Here is a 24,724-nt window from a genome sequence, read left to right as displayed (position 1 = left end):
CAGAACGGCCCACAGGGCTGGTAAGCGGCCCTGCTGGGACCCAAGCCCCAACTTGGAGACGTGAGTCACAGCGCCAGCCACTCAGGGGCCACGCACCCTGCTTCCTCCACCCACTCATCTGCTGAGCAGGCAGGAGGCTGATGTTCTGTGTGCAGCCTGTAGCGGCCAACTTCCATTCCTGGGCAAAATCACACAAGGTGAGTTTCCAAATTACAGTAAAAACCTAAGGCTCCTTTGAAAGATTTAAGCAAATAGGTTATTTTATATTTTTTATTTTTCTCTCTAAAAAAGAAAATGTTATGTTCGCAGCAGAGGTCCAGAAGTACAGATAAGCAAAAATGGAAAATACCTATCCCACAGATGTAACACACAGAACGAGACCCTTCAACACAAACTGAAAGATCTCTGAATCCTACACTTCCTTCCCTTTTAGGAAAAGTTACATCACAGACTACATCTACTTTCAATGTGGAACTCAGCTAACATGTGCAGGTGTTTAGAGACCCCACTGTCTTTCTCTCAGGAAGGTAATCTCCACAAGAGTGATCAGCAAAACCTTAACTACAGGACTAGACCTACCAGAGGGACAAAGGGCAAAACACCAGTGGGACACACTGCTGCTCCAGACCCTTGTCAGTACTGTTACCACAGAGTATCTGGTCTGAGAGTGAAACAGTACGGGTGAAGTGACAAACCCTATTTTATGTAAGAACTTACTTTGTGTGTGTTTTTAAATTAATTAATGGAAAAGTTAAATATTCACAAAATGGTGACAGAATTTAGTTACCTGTAAGAAGGAAAAAATCTATCATATATCCTATACCAAAAGAAATTCCAAATGGATTAATAATTCTATATTAAACAATAAAAAGGTAGAAAAATATAAATGATTCTTTGTAAAATCTCTTAATAGGGTAAGCCTTCAAGCATAAAAGTAAAAATAACTAAATAAATAAAAGGGAAAAAGTTACTATTTTGACATTAGAATTAAAACTTTAATCCAAAGAAGAAAGTAAAAGGCTACCAACCCACTGGAGGAAGTATCACACCCTCCTCTAGCTAACATCCTTCACAGAGAAAGCTCATACTACTGGAGAAAAAGCACCAAGAAGCCCACAGATATTAGAAATCAGGTCACTACACGGGACATACGATGTCTGAAATAAGACTAATGTGTAAAAGCTCACCAGCGATCAGTGAAATACAAACTAAATGTTAGTAATAAACAAAACAATGCACAATCCAACTGGGGGAAGAGGGTTGTTCTTGAGGCTGCCCATGACTGCAGAAGTCCTGAAAACACGCTCCCAAGAGTCACCCAGCGACAGGTGTATAGACTCAACAATGTCCTTGTGTCCTGTGACTCAGAAGTCCACCTCTAAGGGCCTGGCTTAAGAAAATAATCCCAAATACCAAAACAGGTTTACACCCAAAGCTAGTCATTACGTCATTGCTTATAAGAGGAAGGACGTGAGAAAGCTGGTCAGAGTAACTAAAAACAGTGGAATCTAAAGGAGCCATTTAATCAACGCTAACGTGAAATTAAGTGAAAAAGCAGGTGCTAACTCAAAGAGATTGTGCTGTGCAAACTCCATACAATAACAGCACAGAAAAACACCAAAAAAATACAACACATGTATTGTGTATTATAATTATAGACGTGTGGGGTTTTCCTAATTTTCTATGTTCCAAAATTTCCAACTTTTCTACTTGGAGCATACCTTGATTTTACAGTTAGATTAAAAATATCTTTTTTAAATTAATGTAATCAATAAGAATAAAGGCATATCTTTCCACGGAAGAGTTTCTGTAAAATAACAGTCATATCCACATGTCTTGGCGTAAATGTAACATCAAAGTTACAGAAAATGCAGCTGATGTTTAAAGGTTCCAGTTAATGAAAGGAAATAGGTGCGGCTCCAGAACTGCACATGGTAAGAGGAAGCAATCAAAGCTGACGGCAGAGAGAGTAAGACAGGCAGCTCCCTCGTGAAATATCAGAAGACAGATGCCAGCGGGGACAAAGGCCACATGTGACCACCCTTCACACCCAGGGCCTCACTGTTAACAACCCACCAAAAAAGACAGAAATATGCGAGTCAGAACCCGTCCGTGAGGTGGGATACTCAGAGCAGCTCTAGGACCTGAGGGCATCCGCCCTCTCTAGAACTGAGGAAAACTGGCTGCACCTACAACCTGGCAAACGGGCAGGAGCTGGGTGGAAAACGGGCCTCAACCTCACGAACACTTGCTCGTCCGACCACTAGATGGCGGGGGAGCATCCCTTCAGCAGTGGACAGGCAGCCAGGGTCTCCAGCTGCCGCCTTTCTGGTGGACACCAGGGAGGGAAGAAGGGTTTAGGGTTTCACCTCCCCCACCCCACAGGTGCAATACTCCACCAGGTCAAGCTCAGCAGAACTCTACCAAACCCTCAGTACTGCTGGTAATAAAAGATAATAAACAATAAAGATGTTTCATTTAACAAATTTAGTAAACATTTGTAAGATCACATGCAGTGTTGCTAAATATGGGGAAAAGGAGACTTCCGACTGGTTCAACCTTTCCAGTAGCTGCATTTAAAACCCCTAGAATGAGGTTTCCCTGGTGGCACAGTGGTTGAGAGTCCACCTGCCGATGCAGGGGACGCGGGTTTGTGCCCCGATCCCGGAAGATCCCACATGCCGCGGAGCGGCGGGGCGCGTTGAGCCATGGCCGCTGAGCCTGCGCGTCCGGAGCCTGTGCTCCGCAACGGGAGAGGCCACAACAGTGAGAGGCTCACGTACCGCAAAAAAAAAAAAAAAAACCCCAAAAAAAAAAAAAAAAAAAAAAAAAAAAAAACCCTAGAATGTTCATTCCACTTCTAGGAATTCATTCCTAAGAACCAATCAGAAATCAAACAAACTCATACAAAAGATCAGACTTGTGGTTACCAGAGGCAGGGGTGGGGAAGGGGGAACTGGAGGGAGGCAGTCAAAAAGGTACCAATTTCCAGCTGTAAGATAAATAAGTACTAGGTCTGTAACGTACACCATGATAAATATATTGAACGCTGCTCTATGTTATCCATGAAAGCTGCTGAGAGTAAACCCTGGGGGGAGAGGCAATAAAGGGGTATGGGGAAAAGGGATTATTATGAGATTATATGAAATCATGTGTGTGAAACTTTTGAAAGTTGTAAAGCAGTTTAGAATTTAAAGAATCTTTCATTCAATTTAAAAAAAGGAGAGTAAATCCTAAGGGTTGTCATCCCAAGGGAAAAAATATTTTTCTGTATCTTTAATTTTGTATCTATATAAGAGATGATGGATGTTCACTAAGCCTACTGTGATAATCATCTTATGATGTATGTAAGTCAAATCCTCATGCTGTACACCTTAAACTTGTACAGTGCTGGATGTCAATTATATCTCAATAAAATTGGAAGGGGGACTTCCCTGGTGGCACAGTGGTTAAGAATCCGCCTGCCAGTGCAGGGGACACGGGTTTGACCCCTGGTCTGGGAAGATCCCAGATGCCGCGGAGCAACTAAACCCGTGTGCCACAACTACTGAGCCCGTGCACCACAACTACTGAAGCCCACAGGCCTAGAGCCCATGCTCTACAGCAAGAGAAGCCACCACAATGAGAAGCCCACGCACCGCAACAATGAGTAGCCCCCGCTCACCACAAAACTAGAGAAAAGCCTGCGCACAGCAACGAAGACTCAACGCAGCCAAAAATAAATAAATACAAAAAAAATAAAAACTGGAAAGAGAAAATACAGCCAATCAGAACAGTACAAAGTTTCATGTAGAGTGTCCCAGGCGGCGCTAATTTTACTAACAAAAAGTCCACACGTACAGTGGGGTTGGAGGAAGAATAGATCACACCATAATTGCATCTGGAAGACTGACCAAAGCTCCAGGCCTGCCTGCCAGCACCTGAAACAACCCTGCAAGTGTACCCATGGGCCACAGACCAACATGCCATGGGCAGTGGGGGACAAAGACAGAGCAGTTACATCTCTGGGGATGACAGTACATGTGAGTTTTATTTTGTACTTTTTTACTTTTCTTTATTTTCCTGAGTACACATGATTACTTTCACAGTTAGAAAGAAAGCCACGCTTTTCCATTCTTTGTCAAAACCATGAGAAGCCTCTGTCAGTGAGTTTCTCCTCCCCCAGGGTAAGCATCGCAGATGAGCTCAGGTGTTTCCTTCCGCACTCCTAAAATCAGCTTCTCGCATTTAGGCTCTGCCCTCTTGTTTAGCCAGTACTTTCACAAATACCTCACCAATGCCCTCAACTGCCCCATAAATCAAGCATGTCTCTTCCCACCTTGTGCAAGGTCATGGCTACACACCTAAGAGAAGGTGACCCTGAAGGAGGCGCTGCCCTGTTTTCCCGATCAAAACATCCAAAAGCTTTTAGAGCCAATTTTTAACTTTCACAAATGTAGAGGGGAAAAAAAGCCAAATTTTCTAACTCGTTTATGCTATATACATACTTTAAATCACATGTCATGAAGAAGATTAATTTAGAAAAACTGCTTTCTTCCATTCTCACATTTCATGAAACAAGTCTACTCAGCTTTCACATGTGTCTTTGGCACTTTTTTGGAGACTCCAGGCCCTGCTGCCTGGGTCATCTTACCCAGCTCATCAGATAAACCCATCTTTGCCTGTTTCAGGCACAGCCTGTTGTTTTTAGTTAACACAGGATGTTTGGGGATTTTTATCCCAAGCCACAATGACGCAATCACAGCCCATGATCTCCACAAACCATGGTGTGGACTGCTTTCTAAGTGACTTCCAAAGGCTCTTCTAACTGCCAACCCCCTCCCCCAGAGGGGAGGCCTGGCCCCTGCGAAACTGCTACACCTGTTCTAAATCTGCGCTCCCTTGACGGGCCCAGGAGCTCCTAACCCAGCGTCAGGTGACCCTGAGCCCCTAACCAGCACTGTCAGTGATCACATCAGGTTCAGAGGTTTCCTGCACCCAAACAGCATTGGGTTCCCTCAAGGAAAGCAGCAGAGTCCTCAGGACAGCAAAGACTTCCCCAAGCCTATCATCCCAACATCCTCTCTGATGACAACAGACATACACAGTAACAGACAGTAAACCTTCTCAGAAAGCACTTACTTGGACACGAGGACAGCAGCTGCGTCTTGGGCCTTGTCGCTGACGACCAGGTAGGACTACAAGGAAGCGTAAAGGACAGGCACCATTAAACACACGATGTAGACCTCAGGGACCCACTCAGCCACCTGGTCCCACACTCAGCAGCTCCACAAGAGCCCAGGCTCACGGACAGAGGGCAGATTCCAAAGCTGCACGAACCACTCATAACGTGAACTCAGGGCTGCAGCTGCCACATGTGTGCTCACCCTCAGGAAGTGCCCAATCCTCATACAGCATGTGGTTACACCCCTTGAAACCCACATTTGCAAAAGCAGCAGAAAAATGAAGAGTGTATGTTGTTACCCAGAGTGTGCACAGAACACTCCTGGAACCCACCAGCACTCTGGCATTCACAGCAGCTAGGAAGCCCTGCTCAGACACAGGAGGGCCGAAGTTTAACGCAATAATTACACGTTAAGAGGTTTCCACTTCTCATCTCAACTGTTTTCCAAATGATACACTTAAAAGATCTATTTTCTGGAGGACAAATTGTTAGAAATTAGGTCCTCTCCCCAGGCAATCCCACTTAGGAGACAAGCACCCAAAGGGTTAATGGAACACAGCTAGAAACAATCCACCTATCTAAAAAAGACTATTTTAGAAATGAAGACACAGTGGAGCACCTTGTCCCTTAAAGACTCTGAGGGAGACGTCTACTTACTGACACAAGACATTCAGACAGTCCTGCTCAGGGGAAAAGCAGGTCCCAGAACAGCAGGACACCAGGGGCCCTAGTACACAGGGGCCGCGCGGAGCACTGTGAAGGACAGGCAGGGAGCCAAACCCTAGGTTCAAGTTTAGATCCACCGCACGTGAGAGAGTGAGCGGGCTAAGTCACTTATTTTTACACCTGTTGCCTCTTCAGTAAAATGAGGATTAAAAACAGTGAACTGCCTCATTAAGTAGGATGAAAGGAGTTAATGTATGAAAAAGCCTTTAGTGGGATTGCCTGGGGAGTGTCTGGCGCACAGCAGGTGCTCAAAGAAGCTTAGTATAAGTAAGTGTCAGGGTCAGGCTCTAAGATGGGCCCTGGTCCTTCCCACCAGTGCCCACGTTCCGTGTAATCCCTCCCATGAGGTTGGAGGACACGCTGACTTGCTTCTAACCAAGAGAATTCAGCAGGGGGTGGGATGTCATTTCCATGATTGGGCCACACATGAGTGTGACAGGCATCTTGCTACAGCCCCTGCCCCTTGCTGGCTTTCACAGAATAAGCTGCCATCGTTGGGGGCGCAGGGTGGGTTCCGAGTGGCAAACAGCCAGCAAAGCACTGAAGCCCTTGGCCAACACCCTCGAGATCTGACTCCTGCAATGACCATGACAGCTTGGAAGCGACCTGCCCCCAGGCGAGCTCTGCCTGCAGCCTGGGGAGAGCTCGAAGGACAGGGCGCAGCGAAGCCACAGCCAGATTCCTGACCCACAGAAACTGTGAGATAAAGAATGTGTGCTGTGTTAAACCACTCAAGTTCAGGGTAATATTTTCCACAGCAAAAGATAATACAATAATCTATGTCTACACACATAACATCTGTATCAGGAGAAGTTTGAAAAAAAAACACAAGTGTTATCTCTAGGTATTTGAGAGATTTCACCTTAATATTTTTCCTGCTTCTTTTTATTTTCTGATTTTCCTACAATGATCATGTATTATTTATGGAATGTTAAAAATTAGATTTTAAATGGACCTTTAATTTGTCTTACCATTACCCCCTGAAACCTCTTCTAAGCTATCATCAGAGTATCTGCACTGGGCTTCCCTGGTGGCGCAGTGGTTGGGAGTCCGCCTGCCAATGCAGGGGACGCAGGTTCGTGTCCCGGTCCGGGAGGATCCCACATGCTGTGAAGCGTGAGCCCTGGCTGCTGAGCCTGCACGTCCAGAGGCTGTGCTCCGCAACGGGAGAGGCCACAGCAGTGAGAGACACGCGTACCGCAAAGAAAAAAAAAAAAAAAAAAAGAGTATCTGCACTATGTACAGAGAAATGAGATTTGCTAATTCATCCCGACCCCTTTAGAAATTATCAGTTTCATGGTAAGTTATGAAATGGAATTTCACTTCACTGAAAAACAGTAACAATGGCTGAAGAGATAAACAAATGTCACAAGTGTACCTAATTAAGCCTTAATGGCATGAGAAAGGACACTGGTCAGCAGCTCATTACTTCACAGCCACACTCACCTCTGCTATCTGGAGGATACGGTCCATGGTGGACACTCGCTCTTGCCCAGGCTGATTGTGGAGGTTGCCGTCAAGGCGTGAAAAATCAAACGGGATCAGGCAGGTCACGGACAGCCACAGGAGGAGAATGTAGCGGGTCTCCCAGGTCTACAGGACCAAGTCAAAGCAACATAACTCCTGTGCAAGGGCATCCACGCAGGCCTGTTACCCCCTCCCGCTCAGTGCCCACCCAGGCCTCCAAACGCCAGGGCCTCGGAGCCAGGCTGCAGAGCACCGCACCCCACCACATGCCCTGGGGCATGCAGCCAAGAGAAACAACAAAAGGAACAAAGAAAAATCATAACATGTCAGTCTAATGGCTTCTCATCACTGGCACCCTTCAGCGTGCAATCAGCTGTTCAAGAAAATGGAAAACAGAGAAAAAGATTTAAAAAACATAAGACTTAAGAATAAAGAAAAATTCTCAACTTCCAGTCACAGAGGAGTCAATAGAACAAGATTGTGCTTTGGTCCCAGACTCCCCATCAGAGGCATGAGAAGCAGAGGAGAGCAGGGCACATGCACAGCAAGACAATTCCCTGAGTTTGCAGTTACAACCTGCGTGCCCTTCTGAACGTGTCCTGTGCCCAAGAGTGCTCCCCAGCACGCTGGACTGCAAGGTTGGCCACTGGCGGGCATCTGGGAACCTGTTTTCAGGGAACGTTCCCACCATTCCCTAACTGATGAGGGTCACTCTGTGCCCAGGCCGTTTGTACCAACCATGTGGCTTATGCTGAACACCTGCTTTCCTTCTGGGTTTTAGTATGTGCCTGGCGGAGTACCCACATGACCAGCCCGCAAAGAAATCGTGGGTGCCGGCCCCTACGACCTTCCTGGTAGACAACACCTCATACGTGTTCTCACAACTTGGTGCTGCGGAATCACAAGTGCCTTGCGTGACCCAACGGGGAGACGACTCTGGAAGCTCACTCCTGGTTTCCTCTGGACTTCGCCCCGTGTGCCTTCTCCCTCTGCTGATTTTGCTGTAGTAAATCATAGCCATAAGGATGACTACATGCCAATTCTTGTAGTGATCCTAGGAAATCACTGGACTTGGGATGGTCTTGGGGACCCCCAACATAGTTCTATTTTAAGTTAAAAAAATTTGAATGATGATATGGTTATCATCACACTGTATGGAGGTTTATTGTTTTCTTTATAAAGGGCATTTTTTTAAATAAAATAACTTAAAGTAACATACATAAAAAGAGAAAGCCAAAGGAAAAACTGAAAAGAGAGGGAATGACACAAAATAGTATAAGATAAAACTGAAGGAAACAGGAAAGGAAGCTGCCAGTGCAGGAGCAGGGAAAACCAGGGAATAAGTCGGGGGGACAGGAAATGAAGAGGAGGAGGAAAGGGACACTCACTTCATGGTCTTTAGGATTCTGATCTGTAAACATATCCAAAACAGGGTGCACATCAGCTACTTCGTGTGGAAATAAACGAAGAAATGTTTTATATCCTCGAACCTATCAAATAAAGACATTGAATTATTATATAATTAGAAAATAAAGTAGCAAAATTATTTTTTTCTCTATTACCAAAAATCACCACCTATGCCACCCAATGATCAAAGAGAATTACATCACATTACAGTGATACAACTTAGTGAGACTGAACAATAAGAAAGCTACCTTTACTTCTTAAATCATTTCATAAATATGTTGTCCCAATCTGACCAACCAATCTTGGTTCATCAGAAATATAGCTATGTTACAAACCAACAAATTTTGCTTCTACCTTGATTATGAGGAATAAGTCCTCGGGAACCCAGAAGGTCCCAAATTCATTAAGGTTTCCATGAAATGCGGTGGCACTACACCTTCAGGAGAGACCCTGCATTCGACTAACTGAGGGCAAGGAGTGTGCACCCAGGCCTCCCTCCACCACACAGCAGGCCCCACAGAAGCAAAACCCCAGCCGAGATGGCCAAGTCTCTCCCATGGTACGTATGAGCCAGCACACACATCACCTGGGAGCCTGTAAGAATACAGAATATCCGGCCTCACAGCAGACCCACTTACTCAGAATCTGCATCATAAAAAGATCCCTGAAAAGCTATCTGCACATCCACATCTGAGAAGCACTTCCACTTCCAAGTTTATTTCCTTTTTCCTCGTAAGAAACTTTTCTCAGTTACTCACATATATATACGTATATATGTATATATATCCTCTCCGTCCCTTTCTGGCTAGCTGGTGCTTGATCCATTTAAATACAAGACGCAGAAAACAATGCTGAAAAGCACTGTTTCAGCCAAAGGGTCCCCTGGATCACTAACATCTGATCCCCAGCACATGGTAAAAAGAGAAAGCATGAAACCCACAACTTTTGTATGAGAACAATCTTTCCTGAGAGATACCATTTTGGAAGGTACTTCTGGACCGAGTATATTAAGAAAGTGTTCTGTCAACTACAAAGTGGTATGTAAATATTACCTTGGTGATGATGTAAAGAAATTTAAAAGCCAGATGTACGAGGTCAGCCGGAGATTTCTTATCTTGCACAAATTCCAACAACAAGTTCATCATCCATTCTAGGGAAAAACATATATAAAATATTTCCTGTTAAACATCAACATGACATTAAAACAAAATGCCAAAAGAAATAAGGGCTATTTAGAAATATAAGAATGGTTTAATATTAGTAAATCTATATAATCCAAAGTATCAATAGAGCAAAAGAAAAAAAAACACTTTCATCTTCACAGTTTCTAAAAGGGCATTAGAGTTAATACAACATTCATTCCTGCTTTTAAAATGTAAGGAAAATATTCTTATTTTTTATTATTATTCTATATCAAATCAATATCTAATACCATGCTTTACAGAAAATACCTCTACAACTACTATGACCTAGTAACAATCTGGTTCTAGCCAACGTAATAAGACAGAAGAAAAAGGATTTCCAGTTCCAGTTATACAGGAATAATTGATATGGAACTGCCTTACCACCAACAACAATTAGAGAACAGGACAATTATATTTTCAGACACTGGAACAACAGGCAGCACATGGTAACAAACCAACTGCAATCTACAGCCACTCAGGCCGTCCACCAGAAAGTAATTTTTAGAACCCAGTAACAGACCAACTGCAATCTACAGCCACTCAGGCCGTCCACCAGAAAGTAATTTTTAGAACCCAGTGCAGAGCGGGGGGACTCAAGCATAGCAAAGACTGGAGTTCCAGGAGGCTGAGTCAGCTGAAATTTGCAGGGCAGCATGCCAGAGGAATCTAAGCAGAGAATGAGCTCTGGAAGTCTGCAGAGGTCCCCTCGAATCTTTGGGTGAATCTTCACAGGCACGGTGGTTAGTCCACTAGGCTGGGTAAGAACTGCCAGGAAGCACTAAGGCAGAGTTCCCATAGCTCATATAGGGCTGGCATTCAAATTCCACAAGGCCAGAGTGCAGAGCCCTTGTTGAGCACCCAGAGCAACCAGCAGACATTCCAGAAATGTCTCTCCTTAGTATTAACACTAAATTAGAGAAAAACAAGAGAAAAAGCTATACCTGCCCTAACAAATCTTAAAGGATATACATGATATACAATTAACTAAACTGTCTTGCCCAACTTCAACATTTTAAAGACAAAAAACTTAAACCCAACAACATAACAATCACAATGTCCATGATCCACTAAAAATTTACTAGACATATCACTAAAACTGCTGTGACCCCTAACAGAAGGGAAATCAGTCAACAGAAATGACGAGGGACTTCCCTGGTGGCGCAGTGGTTGAGAATCCATCTGCCGATGCAGGGGACATGGGTTCAATCCCTGGCCCAGGAAGATCCCACATGCCATGGAAACAAAGCCTGTGCGCCACAACTACTGAGCCTGTGCTCTAGAGCCCGTGAGCCACAACTACTGAACCCACATGCCACAACTACTGAAGCCCACGTGCCTAGAGCCCGTGCTCCGCAACAAGAGAAGCCACCACAATGAGATGCCTGCACACCACAACGAAGAGTAGCCCCCGCTCGCTGCAACTAAAGAAAGCCCGCATGCAGCAAAGAAGACCCAACGCAGCCAGAAAAATAAGTAAAAAAAAAATACATTTGGGCTTCCCTGGTGGCGCAGTGGTTGAGAGTCCACCTGCCGACGCAGGGGATGTGGGTTCGTGCCCTGGTCCAGGAAGATCCCACATGCCGCGGAGCAGCTGGGCCCGTGACCCATGGCCGCTGAGTCTGCGCATTCGGAGCCTGTGCTCCGCAACGGGAAAGGCCACAACGGTGAGAGGCCCGCGTACCACAAAAAATAAATAAATAAATTTATTTTAAAAAAAGAAATGACCAGAAATGACAAAGATGATATAATTACTAGATATAAACTTTAAATACTACAAAATATCCTCAAGGATGTAAAAGAAAACATGAACAATACACAGCACGTGGACTTCTTAGTTGCAGCATGCAACTAAGACAGATATTTAAAAAACAGAAGATATGTAAAAAACAAACAACTTCAAGAGCTGGAAAATAAGATCTGAAATGAAAAATTAAATGGGATTAATAGCAGATGAGACACTGCAGAAGAAAAGATCAGAGAACTTGAAAACACAGTGATAAAAACTTCTACCCTAAGGGGAAAAAGGAAGTAAACAACTAAACAGCCTCAGCAACACTGCCACAGTATGGGGAGAGGATGGAGCCAAGGGCAAAAGAAATACCTCAAGAAATAAGAGGCAAAAAATTTTCAAATCTGATAAAAACTATAAACCTATCAATCCAAAAGTTTCAGCAAACTCAAAGCAGGACAAAAAGGAAAAGAAACACACCATGGCACGTCATAATCAAATTGTTGAAAACCAGCAGTAAAAAGAAAATTCTAAAAGCAGCCAGAGAAAAAAGTACACACTACACAGAGGAATAGAGATGAGTAAAGACAGACTTCCTGGGACTTCCCTGGTGGTCCAGTGGTTAAGAATCTACCTTCCAATGCAGGGGATGCAGGTTCAATCCCTGGATGGGGAACTAAGATTCCACTAGAGCTCCGCAGGGCAGCTAAGCCTGCATGCCACAACTAGAGATCCCACACGCCACAACTACTGAGCCTGTGCGCCACAACTATAGAGAAGCCCATGTGCGGCAACAAAAGATCCCACATGGCGCAATGAAGGTATCACATGCCACAACTAACACCTGACACAGCCAAATAAATAAATATTGAAAAAAAAGAACCAATCAAGCCATATCTTTTAAAATGCAGAAAGGAAAAACTGTCAACCTAGAATTCTATAACCAGCAATATATCTTTCAAAAATGCAATTGAAAAAATAAAAAAAATGCAAGTGAAGGGACTTCCCTGGTGGTCCAGTGGGTAAGACTCCGTGCTCCCATTGCAGGGGATCCAGATTTGATCCCTGGTCAGGGAACAAGATCCTACATGCTGCAACTAAGAGTTTGCATGCCTCAACTAAAGACCCAGCATGCCACAACTAAGAAGTCCACATGCCACAACTAAAAAAAAAAGATCCCATATGCCACAACTAAGAAGTGGCGCAGCATAAATAATTTTTTTTTAAAAATGCAAGTGAAGCAAACTGTCAAACAAAAGCTGAAAGAATTCAACACCAGATTTATACTAGAAGAAATGTTAAATTCTTCAAGCAGAAAATAACTACCAGACAGAAAACTACAATCTACAGAAAGCAAAGAATAAAATGGAAATAGTAAAACATGGATAAATATTAAAGACTTTTTTCTCATTTTTAAATTTCCTTGGAAAATAACTGTGTTTAAAGGAAAAACAATACACTGTAAGGTTACAACATACACAGAGGCAAGATGTATGACAAATTGACGGGAGATGGGAGTCCTGCTATGAGGCTCTCACATTATACATGAAACAGGGTAACATCACATGAAGGTAGACTGTGATACATATTGAGGACACATATTGTAAATCCTAGAGCGATCACTAAAAATATAAAACAAAGGAACAGCTAATGAGATAACAGTGGAAACAAAATCAAATACCAAAAAATGCTAAATTAATACAAAAGAAGGTAGGCAAAAGAGTAAAGAAGAAACAAAACATAGATGGGACAAATACTAAGCAAAGAGCAAGAATTGAGAGCTACATTAAATTACCTAAACACTACAATTAAAAGGCAAGGATTACCAAATTGAATTTTAAAAATAGGAAGACCCGACTACATTCTCCCTACATGAAATGCACTTTAAAAATAAAAATGTAGCTAGTTAAATGTAAAAGGGATGGACTTCCCTGGTGGTGCAGTGGTTAAGAATCCATCTGCCAATACAGGGGGAACAGGTTCAAGCCCTGGGCCAGGAAGATCCACATGCCACGGAGCAACTAAGCCCGTGCGCCACAACTACTGAGCCTGTGCTCTAGAGCCCACGAGCCACAGTTACTGAGCCCACGTGTCACAGCTACTGAAGCCTCCACGCCTAGAGCCCGAGCTCCACAACAAGAGAAGCCACTGCAATAAGAAGCCCACGCACCGCAACGAAGAGCAGACCCCGCTCGCCACAACTAGAGAAAGCCCGCACATACCAACGAAGACCCCACGCAGCCAAAAATAAATAAATTTATTAAAAAACAAAAAAAGTAAAAGGGAGAAGAAAGATACACCAAGCAGTCACTAACTATAAGGAAGCTGGAGAGGCCACATCAATATCAGACAAAATAGACTTCAGAACACGGACTATTACAGAGATAAAGAGAACTTTTTTGGGGGGGCCGTGCCACTCAGTTTTCGGGATCTTAGTTCCCTGACCAGAGATTGAACCCGGGCGCCCTGCAATGGATGCGCAGAATCCTAACCACTGGACAGCAAGGGAATTCCCAAAGAAGACATTTTATAATGATATAAGGATCAATTCATCATGAAGACTTAACCATCCTACAAGAGCATACATGAAATTAAAGAACTTCAAGATAAAGCAAAAACTGAGAGAACTGAAAGGAGGAAGAGACAAATCTATAGAGCTGAAGATTTCAATACTCCTCTCCCAAGAATTGATAGAACAACTGAAAACAAAATCAGTAAGGACATAAAAGATCCAAATAACACTACTGACCACCTTATTTAAATGACATTTATAGGGCTTCCCTGGTGGCGCAGTGGTTGAGAGTCCGCCTGCCGACGCAGTGGACGCGGGTTTGTGCCCCGGTCCGGGAAGATCCCCTATGCCGCAGAGCAGCTGGGCCTGTGAGCCATGGCCGCTAAGCCTGCGCATCCGGAGCTTGTGCTCCGCAATGGGAGAGGCCACAAGTGAGAGGCCTGCGTACCCTCCCAAAAAAAAAAAAAAAAATGACATTTATAGAGCACTCCAACCAAAAGCAGAAAGACATTCTTCTCAAGTACACATGGAATTCTGAACAAAACAGAACCATGTGCTGGGCTACAAGTCTTAACTGTAAAAGGCTGCAATTTGCACCTAGGAAATGCAGAGTAAAACTACAATGAGATACCACTACACACCCACTAAAATGACTAAAATCAGGAAGACTGACAATACTAAGTGCTGTTGAGGATGTAGGGCAACTGGAATTCTCATAGATTGTTGCTGGCAATGTAAAATGGTACATACAACCTTTACGAAAACATGGCATGTTGGCAGTTTATCATAAAACCCACCTTTACTATACACCCAGCAATTGCACTCTTACATAGAAATGAAAATATACATCCACCCAAAGAATTGTCTGTGAATATTCATAGCAGCACTAGTAACAGCCCAAAGCTGGAAACAACCCAAACGCCCATCAACAAGTGAAAGAATAAAGTATGGTTCAACAGAAAAGGAACAAACTGCTGGTACACATGCAACAACACGGATGAGTCTCAGAAATACTATTTCAACAGAAGAAACCAGAGAGTACGTAGAACACTGGTTGCCCAGGGCCAGGGTGGGGGTCTTGACTGCAAAGGGACATAAACTGACTTCTTGGGGTGCTGGAAATGTTTTACACCTTAATAGTAGGGAAGGTGCATACATCTGCAAAGCTCAAACTGTATACTTAAAATGGGTGTGTTTTGGGGGCTTCCCTGGTGGTGCGGTGACTGAGAGTCTGCCTACCGATGCAGGGGACGCGGGTTCGTGCCCCGGTCTGGGAGGATCCCACATGCCGCAGAGCGGCTGGGTCTGTGAGCCATGGCCGCTCAGCCTGCGCGTCCGGAGGCTCCGCAACAGGAGAGGCCGCAACAGTGAGAGACAGGACCGTGTACCGCAAAAAAACAAAAACAAAAAGAAACAATAAAAAAAAGGGTGTGTTTTATTGTACATAAATTATATCTCAATAAAGTTAACTATTAAAAAATTTTAAAGGAAGAATAAAAAGGTATATACCACGAATAAAGAGATCAAGTTAACATTATTTAAAAACCATATAATTATTTACCTTTTTAGAAAACTCAAAAGAAACTGAAAAAGTAGTGAAGTATTCCATTACACACTAAACCTTGAAAACATTATGCTGAGTTAAAGACACTAGTCACAAAAGACCGTGTATTGCCTGATTCTGCTATATGAAATGCACAGAATACACAAATCCACGGAGACAGATCCTGGTTACCAGGGACTGGACGGAGAGGGAACAGAAAGTGACCGCTGATGATGAGTATAAGTTCCTTTTTGGGGTGATGAAAATGGTCAGGAATTAGTGGTGATGGATGCACAACTCTGTGATATACTAAAAAACACGTATACATTTAAAAGGGTAAACTCTATGGTATGTAAAAATAATTTTTATTTTTTTGCTGTGCCGTGCAGCTTGCAGGATTTTAGTTCCCTGACCAGGAATTGAACCCAGGCCCACTGAAGTGAAAGCATCAAGTCCTAACCACTGGACCACCAGGGAATTCCCTATGGTATATAAATTATATCACAATAAAGCTGTTTTGTTTTTTTTGTTTTTTTTTTTTTTGCAGTACGTGGGCCTCTCACTGTTGCGGCCTCTCCCATTGCGGAGCACAGGCTCTGGACGCGCAGGCTCAGCGGCCATGGCTTACGGGCCCAGCCGCTCCGCGGCATGTGGGATTCTTCCCGGACCGGGGCACGAACCCGTGTCCCCTGCGTCGGCAGGCGGACTCTCAACCACTGAGCCACCAGGGAAGCCCAAAGCTGTTATTTTTTAAAATATGTGTGTATACATATATTCCATGGCAGTGTTGCCATTTACAAAATAAGTATACAAAGTATACTTTCGCTGTACACCAGCAAAAATCAGTTAGAAAACATAACAGACAGTTTCACAAGCGCAATAAAAGATAAAAAACATACTTAGAAATAAACCTAAAAAAGTGTTCCCAGGAATCACCTAAAGAAAATTACCACACTTTACTGAGAGACACAAAAGATGTGAATAATTTAGAGACACAATACTATGTTCTTAGAGAAGAAAATTCAATCTTGTAAAGATGTCAAATCTCCCTACATGAATTTGTGGATTTAATAGAATTTCAAAAGAATTTTCCAGGCGTGATAAAATAATTCTGAAGTGCATCTGCATTAATGAAAGGGCAAGACAACAGTGAGAAAAGTAAGAAGGTTGATTTCTGACAAAACAAATTACAATGCAATTAATGCAAACCAAAACGACAAGGATAATAGAGCTAGATTAAGGGAACAGAACGGAAAGGCTAGAAACAAAGGCCAATATATGTGAGTATTTAACACACATTTACAATGGCATTTCACATTAAGGTTGGGGGTAGCCTGCTGGACCGTTCAACAAATGAGGCTCACAAAAGGAATACAAAAAATAAACTTCTAAAGCAAACTACCAAAGGCCAAACACAAAAGAAGAGACTGATAGTTGACAATATACATATATTTTAAAATTGAGTACACAAAATATACTATGTAATATTAAAAGGAAAAAGCAAACATCATGAAGTAGGTCCAGGACCAGCATCCACGACTATTGTTTCCTTTTTCTAAAAGGAACCTTTTCCAGTTCACTTTACATTAAACTCTCAAAACTCATTCAGATCACTCTGAACAACTCACAGTAAGTGTTACTATTTTGTGATCCACTATGAAGACAGGTTTCGGGCAAGAATAAAGGCAGTGCCACAGGTCCAAGGCTGTGACTTAGAGAGACGAGGGTCACACCACCTTTCACCTCCTGAGCAATGGGCATTCCCAATGGGGACTGCCATGAACCCAAGATCGACCATAAAAGGTGGCCTGGGGAGCCCACCGCCCTGCCCTTCCCCTGCAGCACTGCCAGCCTCAGGCAAGCTCACATCTCGGACATCAGATGCATTTTCCCTGTACCTGGCCCTCTCCTAGTACCCACCAAACTTCAGTTACCACTCACGAGGCTTGCAAGCTTTCCCAGGAAGAAAGAAGACAGGGCTGATCAAAGAATCCTAGAATCCAGAATTTAGAGGATTTTTAAAGCATTTGTTTAAAACAGCCTTGAGGACTTGTAGATTTCTCATCATCTTCAGTCTGAGGGTCTGAGTGGACTGTCTGCATTTAAATCTTGGCTGGAACACTAACTAGCTGTATGTCCTTGGGTAAGTTAACCTCTCAGAAGTCTACTGCATTTTCTTCTCTGTAAACTGTGGTTAATAATAATGACGTTCCAGGACTTCCCTGGTGGCGCAGCGGTTAAGAATTCGCCTGCCAATGCCAGGGGCACAGGTTCAAGCCCTGCTTTGGAAAGACCCTACATGCTGTGGAGCAACTAAGTCTGTGGGCCACAACTACTGAGCCTGTGTTCTAGAGCCTGCAAGCCACAACTACTGAGCCCGTGAGCCACAACTACTGAGACTGCATGCCACAAATACTGAAGCCTGTGTGCCTAGAGCCCATGCTCCACAACAGGGGAAGCCATCACAATGAGAAGCTTGCGCACCACAATGAAGAGAAGCCCCCGCTCACCACAACCAAAGAAAAGCCTGCACCCAGCAACGAAGACCCAACACAGCTGAAAATTTAAAAAATAAATAATAATTTTTAAAAAATTTTTAAATAAACTGCGTGTGCAAAAAAATAAACTAATAATAATAATGATGACCTTCCACAAGTATTATGAGGTTACTATGATGATTAAATTAACTGATTCATTTAAAAATTGTTTAGAACAAGGTAAAAACATTGAGTGAATGGATAAGAATGGACAATTCACAAAGGGAGAAATACTGTACAAATGTAACAATAAATGTTAAAAAAAAAATTCACCCTCACTAGGAAACAACAAAATGCAAAATAAAAGCACATGATCCCTTTTCATCCTTTAATAGATAACTTTATGTTGGTAAAGATTTCAAATATTTAAATCCAGTCTTGGCAACAATGTAAAGAAAAGGACACTTTGATATACTGTGGATGGAAACATAAGGTGAATTTGAAGTATCAAAAGCCCACCACTCCCACTTCCTGAAAATTACTCTAACAAAGCATCTGGAAATTGCACAAAGAGGTGTGTCAAGGATGTTTGCTGGGCTACTTGCAAGAGTACAAAACTGGACAAAACAGGAGTCTACACACATCTGCCTCTCACTGCTCCTAACACCCAGTAAAATAAAAGTACAGCTGCACAAAATGGAAAGTCCTGACCAGCTGCAAGAATAGGGAGAAAGCAGTTGTAAAGACTTCTGGGAGAGGGACTTCCATGGTGGTCCAGTGTTTAAGACTTCGCCTTCCATTGCAGGGGATGTGGGTTTGATCCCTGGTCAGGGAGCTAAGATCCCACATGCCTCATGGCCAAAAAAACCAAAACATAAAACAGAAGCAACATTGTAACAAATTCAATAAACACTTTAAAAATGGTCCACATCAAAAAAAAAAAAGGACTTCTGGGAGAAAGGCAGCTCCAAATCAAGCAGGCAGAGAAGGCCATGTCATAAATGCCCACCTGCACAGCCAAGGAGAGCTCAGAGTCAGCAGGTGCAGTGGGGCCCAAAGCAGGGAGGGGCCTGCAATCGCTGTAGCCCTAGAATCACTCACCAGGGACCAAACTCTGAACAAATACTTAGGTAAATGAAGGATTCTCCATACAGCTGTTACAATTGCTAACAGCTATAAAACAGGAAATTGACAGTAACACAATAATAGTGGGGAACCTTAATACCTCACTTACACCAAAGGACAGATCATCCAGACAGAAAATTAATAAGTTGGCGGGGGGTGCGGGGGGGGATGAATTGGGAGATTGGGATTGACATATATACACTAATATGTATAAAATAGATAACTAGGGGCTTCCCTGGTGGCACAGTGGTTGGGAGTCCGCCTGCTGATACAGGGGACACGGGTTCGTGCCCCGGTCCGGGAAGATCCCATGTGCCGCGGAGCAGCTGGTCCCATGACCCATGGCCACTGGGCCTGCGCACCCGGAGCCTGTGCTCCGCAATGGAAGAGTCCGCAACAGTGAGAGGCCCACATATCGCAAAAAAAAAAAAAAAAACAGATAACTAACAAGAACCTGCTCTATAAAAAAATAAATAAAAAATTCAAAAAAAAAAAAACAACACCCCCCAAAAAAAAAGAAAATACTCCAACTTACGAAACAGAAGCAGAGGAGCCCTTGTCTGCATCCATTTGGTCTGAAACACGGACAGAACCAGCAAGATGAAAAGATCAAATTACAAAGAAAAGCTGACCCCAGGGGAAAGAGGAGAACTCCGGGAACAATAGAGAACAGCCAGAACTCAGCTCAGAGAGACTCGGAAAGACAGCACAGCACTCACGGAAGAACAGAGACCAGGAAAGCAGGTGATTCCAGTGCTTCCCTCAGCAACCCCCCACCTCCAAACCCCAGTAAATCAACAAAGAGAAACAAATCCACAAGGAAAAAGAGAACAGAAGAAACAGTAGCTAAGAGACTTCAGCAGTGACTTCCAAGTTGTAACTGAGCTGCACAGGGGAAGTACAGAAGCAGAGCCCAGCGGTGGGTCACAGCCGGGAGGCCAGAGGCCTGAGGTGCCGCGGTCAGCCCAGGGTAGGACAAAGGTGCAGCTGAAAACAGGAGGAGTGGTCCAAGGCTCCAGGCCACAGCACCGTGCCCATACAGGCAGAAGACTAAAGGTTTACTTTTTTTTTTGAATAAATTTATTTATTTTATTTTTGGCTGTGTTGGGTCTTCCTTGCTGCGCACGGGCTTTCTCTAGTTGCAGCGAGCGGGGGCTACTCTTCGTTGCGATGCGTGGGCTTCTCATTGCGGTGGCTTCTCTTGTTGCGGAGCACAGGCTCTAGGCGCGCGGGCTTCAGTAGTTGTGGCTCGCGGGCTCTAGAGCGCAGTCTTAGTAGTTGTGGCACTCGGCCTTAGCTGCTCCGCAACATGCGGGATCTTCCCGGACCCGGGCTCAAACCCGTGTCCCCTGCACTGGCAGGCGGATTCTTAAGCACTGCGCCACCAGGGAAGCCCTAAAGGTTTACTCTTGCGAATGGAGAATACCACAGTCACTAGCCATATTTGGGTTTTTTTAACTCAAATCAAATAAAATTTAAGATTCAAAGAAAAAAACAAAAAATGAAATAAAATTCAGTTTCTCAGTCATACGAGCCATATTTCAAGTGCTCCACAGTCACATGTGGCTAGTGGTGACCTTACCAGACAGCACAGATCTAGAACATTCCATCACTGCACAGAGCTATCCTGGACAGAGGTGCCCTGAAGAGTAGCTGAAGGGCTTAGAGCTGGAAACCAGGCTTGGTGCCCGACTCAAAAGGTAATTCTGGGCTAGGAGGCCCACAGCAGGACCCTCCTCACAGGGCCCAGCAGCTAGGTATGTGCTCCCCAGGGAGGAAAACCGGACCTGTAGGACAACTTTGAAATATACCAAACCAAGGACAAGCACTCTTATAAAGTAAAAACAACTGTCAAAATAAATTCAAGAACATCTTCTACATGCAAAACAAAGATCCAAAAGCAGAACTATTAGGGAAAAGCTTAGGGACCCAGAGGATCACTCTGGAAATTCACAGGCACACCAGAAGAAGGCAGAGCAGAGAAACAATCAAAAACTCACCAGAAGTAAAGCTCCCTGTACCAAAGGATGCAAGTGTTCAGCCTAAAATTGTCCAGCTAATGCCCAGCATAAGAAAAAAAGCCTAGCGCGAGTCATACCCTCCTAAAATATGAGGTTCTAGAAAAGCCTCCTGAAAAAGAAACTCAGATTTGGACATGGCATAACTGGATGAGGGAAGACGATGGACCCATGCCTTCCATCCCCACCCAGCCAAGCTGCCAACCACGCATGAAATGTATTTATTCTGCCTGAGATAGCTGAGAGTTCAGAACACTTACCTTGTACAAAACCTGTTAAAAAAGAAAAACCAGGGCTTCCCTGGTGGTGCAGTGGTTGAGAGTCCGCCTGCCGATGCAGGGGACGCGGGTTCGTGCCCCGGTCCGGGAGGATCCCACATGCCGCGGAGCGGCTAGGCCCGTGAGCCATGGCCGCTGGGCCTGTGCGTCCGGAGCCTGTGCTCCACAACGGGAGAGGCCACAACAGTGAGAGGCCCGCGTACCGCAAAAAAAAAAAAAAAAAAAAAAAATTGCAGAAAAAAAAAAGAAAAACCAGCACGCACAGCACCAGCCCACTTTTTAAAAGGCACCTGTGTGCACACTGAGGCTAACCCTTGGTGTCTCCCTGGTGATGTGTCTAAGATCTCCACAGCCCTGGGGGCAAGCAGCGCTGATGACCCCATATCACGGGCAAGAAAACTCAGGCACAGAGCAGCTAAGTGGCAGAGCTGGGATGTAAATCTAGGTGGTCTAGCCCCGGGGTTTGTGACCCCAACCCCCATACCATGCTGCCCTTCAACTGAAGTTACTATCGCTACCTTCCTCCTTCTCAAGTTCACTGCCACGAGCAGGTGTTACTACTGTAGGCCCCACTAACCAGTAAGACCCGGGCACTTTATCCTGATACCCTCTGGTTGTGCGCAGGCGCGTCGGACCGGGGCACGAACCCGTGTCCCCTGCATCGGCAGGCGGGCTCTCAACCACTGCGCCACCAGGGAAGCCCCAGCCTCTATTCTTACCTAGGTGTGGGTCCAACAGGTGAGGCTGCTCCTGGTATTTGTCCATTATTACTGAAAAGAAAAACAAGGTGAGAATTAACATGCACATGAGCCTCGGAGACACTCGAGTTTTCCCACGCTGACTTGCAGGGCAGCTCCCAAGAGCACAGGCCAGCTGGAGTGAGCCCCCACCCACCCACTTCCTCAGGGCCACTGTGCCCTGGCCTCTGCCCTCTGCTTGCTCAGCACACCTTCCTCTCAGGTCCTCGCTTCTTCCTTCCTTCACGGCCTGCTGACGGCCAAGCTGAGTCCTCCCCTTCATTAGACACACACCTTCCACGCCCTTCACTCTCCTCTGCCACACACACCAAGCCACGTGCCCTCCCAGCCCTCACACCACGGCCTCCTTAATCCCAGGCAGCCTGGTTTCCACTCCTACCAGCAGCTAGAACTGCTCCTATCAGATCCCACGACCACTTGGGTTACGGCAGTTCTTATGCGCCACACACCTCCACACCTGACCACTCCCTAGGAATGGGAAAGTGGGCTTTCTCTGGTCCCTGGATATACACCTCACCCTCAGGACAGTTCTACACCAGAGGTGTTTTCAGTGCTAACCGCAGCCGACAGCCAGAGAAACAGCACAATCAAGCAACTAGCCCAAGTGGCAGAGAGCTATTCAAGCCCAGGGCTGCGTTGCCAAAGTGTGTGCTCTTTCCACTCAGCCAGCCACACTGCCCCCTCCTGAAGTTCAGAGTTGTCATTACAAACCCATGAAGACAAAATTATATAGAAATTTCTTTACCTAAAAGGGTCCTCGAGGACGGTTTTACTGAATCACAAAACCCTACGTAGTTATCTAACCACGGGATCCTAAGGAGTCATCTGGAAGTTACCCGTTATAGACAACTACAAGGGTCCACCTAAACTTGGAGAACCTAGACTAATGACTAAGCATCCGACGGTGCGCCTATCCGACATCCTGCGCTGTCCTGCACAGTCTTGGCCGAGCCATGGGCGCTGCCTACAGCTAAGGCTCTGGGTGGGGGCCCCACAACCGCACAGCCAGCCCGGCCGCCGCCCGCTCCAACCTGTTCTCGCCTCTCCTGCTCCCACTGCCCCGTCCACACAGCTGTCTCGGAGGAAATGCTCTTTGCCGTGGTCCCAGGACAGGCTGGAGACAGAACTTGGAGACGAGCCGCCCAGGGGAGGTCCACCCGCCCCCTCCTAACGGAGGTCGGCCAGCAGGCCCACTGCCCTCCACCTCTCACGCGCGCGCCCGTGTCTGGAACCGCAAGAAAGGAGACCTGCACAGCCTGCGCTGCCCCCTTCCCTCCTCCGGCCCGCACGCACCCCGGAACCGCTCCAGGGCGCCCTCCCGGGCCGCGCGGTCTCCAAGCACCGCCGGTAGGCGGCCGAGCAGCTCCTTCGTCTCCGCGCTCTCGCCGAACGACTCGAGAGAGGCGCAGCAGGCCAGCGCCGCGTCCTCCGCCGCATCCTCCGCCCGGTCCTCCACCGGATCCTCCACGGCGCCCACGGCCGGCTCCTCGCTCAAGGCCATCCTCGGCGGCCGGACGGTGCCCGCAGACTCGCAGCCGGCTCCACACGCGCGCGGGGCGCGGGGCGTGGGACACGAGGCACCGAACGCTCAAGACTGCTGAGACAGAGAAGACGGCAATAACGCCGGCCCCGCCCCACGACCTCCGACCTTGCGCGCCGGCCCCGCTACAGAGCGCGCCGGCCGCCAAAATACTGCGCGCGGAGGCGGTGCCGACCCCGAGTGAGGCGGGGCCAGAGGGCTGGGTGGGGTGACAAGATCCCACAAGCCGGCTGCGCAGCCTTCCCCGAGCACGCGCGCTGAGTTCAGGTCCCGGGGGTCTTTCTTGCAAAGCCGTCTGCAGGCGCGCAGGGCTGCAGTGGGAGCGGCTCCAGCCCGCTAGACAGGCACTTTCCAGACAACAGATGAGTGGGCACTCGTAAAGCCCCGAAACAATTGGCGATTCGGGAGGAGTGATAACGGCGCGGCTCAGGTCTTCCGAGACGCACACACGGGTGGCCGAGGTGCCCGGCAGCCCCGCCCCTACACGGTGGCAGCCCGACACGCCGACCCCCTGGATACCCCGACACCCTGAGCACTCCAGGCACCCGCCAGGGCACACCCCCTACCCAAGGCTACCTAGAGAAGCTGGGCAGTGGCTAAAGCACATGGGGGGTGGGGTTTTTCTTCCACCTGTCCACCTCAGTAAGATGGACTTGGAGCCCTGCTCAGCCCCAGAGATACTGCTCAAGAGGTGCACCCATCTCATGGTCCCCAACTCTGCCTAAGCCAGAAACAGGAGACCCGAATCCACAGGGGGCCATGACACCAAATTCCACCTAAGCAAACCCCAGATCTG

The 24,724-nt window shown here is 46.0% G+C and overlaps 1 protein-coding gene across 2 annotated transcripts in view; it reads right to left on the bottom strand.

Annotated features, from left to right (window-relative positions):
• Nucleotides 1-24,068, bottom strand: part of TBCD (tubulin folding cofactor D) — a 174,278-nt gene extending 150,210 nt beyond the window's left edge. The window contains exons 1-6 of one of the 2 annotated variants that reach the window (XR_003005411.1): nt 23,682-23,986; nt 22,350-22,400; nt 9,817-9,914; nt 8,746-8,847; nt 7,337-7,483; nt 5,122-5,177 (exon numbers count right to left, since the gene is read on the bottom strand). Coding sequence is in view for 1 of the 2 variants with exons in the window: in XM_024760761.1 (XP_024616529.1) it covers nt 5,122-5,177; nt 7,337-7,483; nt 8,746-8,847; nt 9,817-9,914; nt 22,350-22,400; nt 23,682-23,889 (662 nt within the window). In the remaining variant the exon portion in view is untranslated. Of the gene's footprint in view, nt 1-5,121; nt 5,178-7,336; nt 7,484-8,745; nt 8,848-9,816; nt 9,915-22,349; nt 22,401-23,681 lie in introns of both variants that reach the window. The other variant, XM_024760761.1, reaches the window with a different exon arrangement.
• Between the last annotated feature and the right edge of the window lie 656 nt (nt 24,069-24,724).

This window comes from Neophocaena asiaeorientalis, unplaced genomic scaffold, assembly GCF_003031525.2.
Source record: "Neophocaena asiaeorientalis asiaeorientalis breed wild unplaced genomic scaffold, Neophocaena_asiaeorientalis_V1.1 scaffold30, whole genome shotgun sequence".
NCBI lineage: Eukaryota > Metazoa > Chordata > Mammalia > Artiodactyla > Phocoenidae > Neophocaena > Neophocaena asiaeorientalis.
This window is presented reverse-complemented; position numbering and strand designations above follow the sequence as displayed.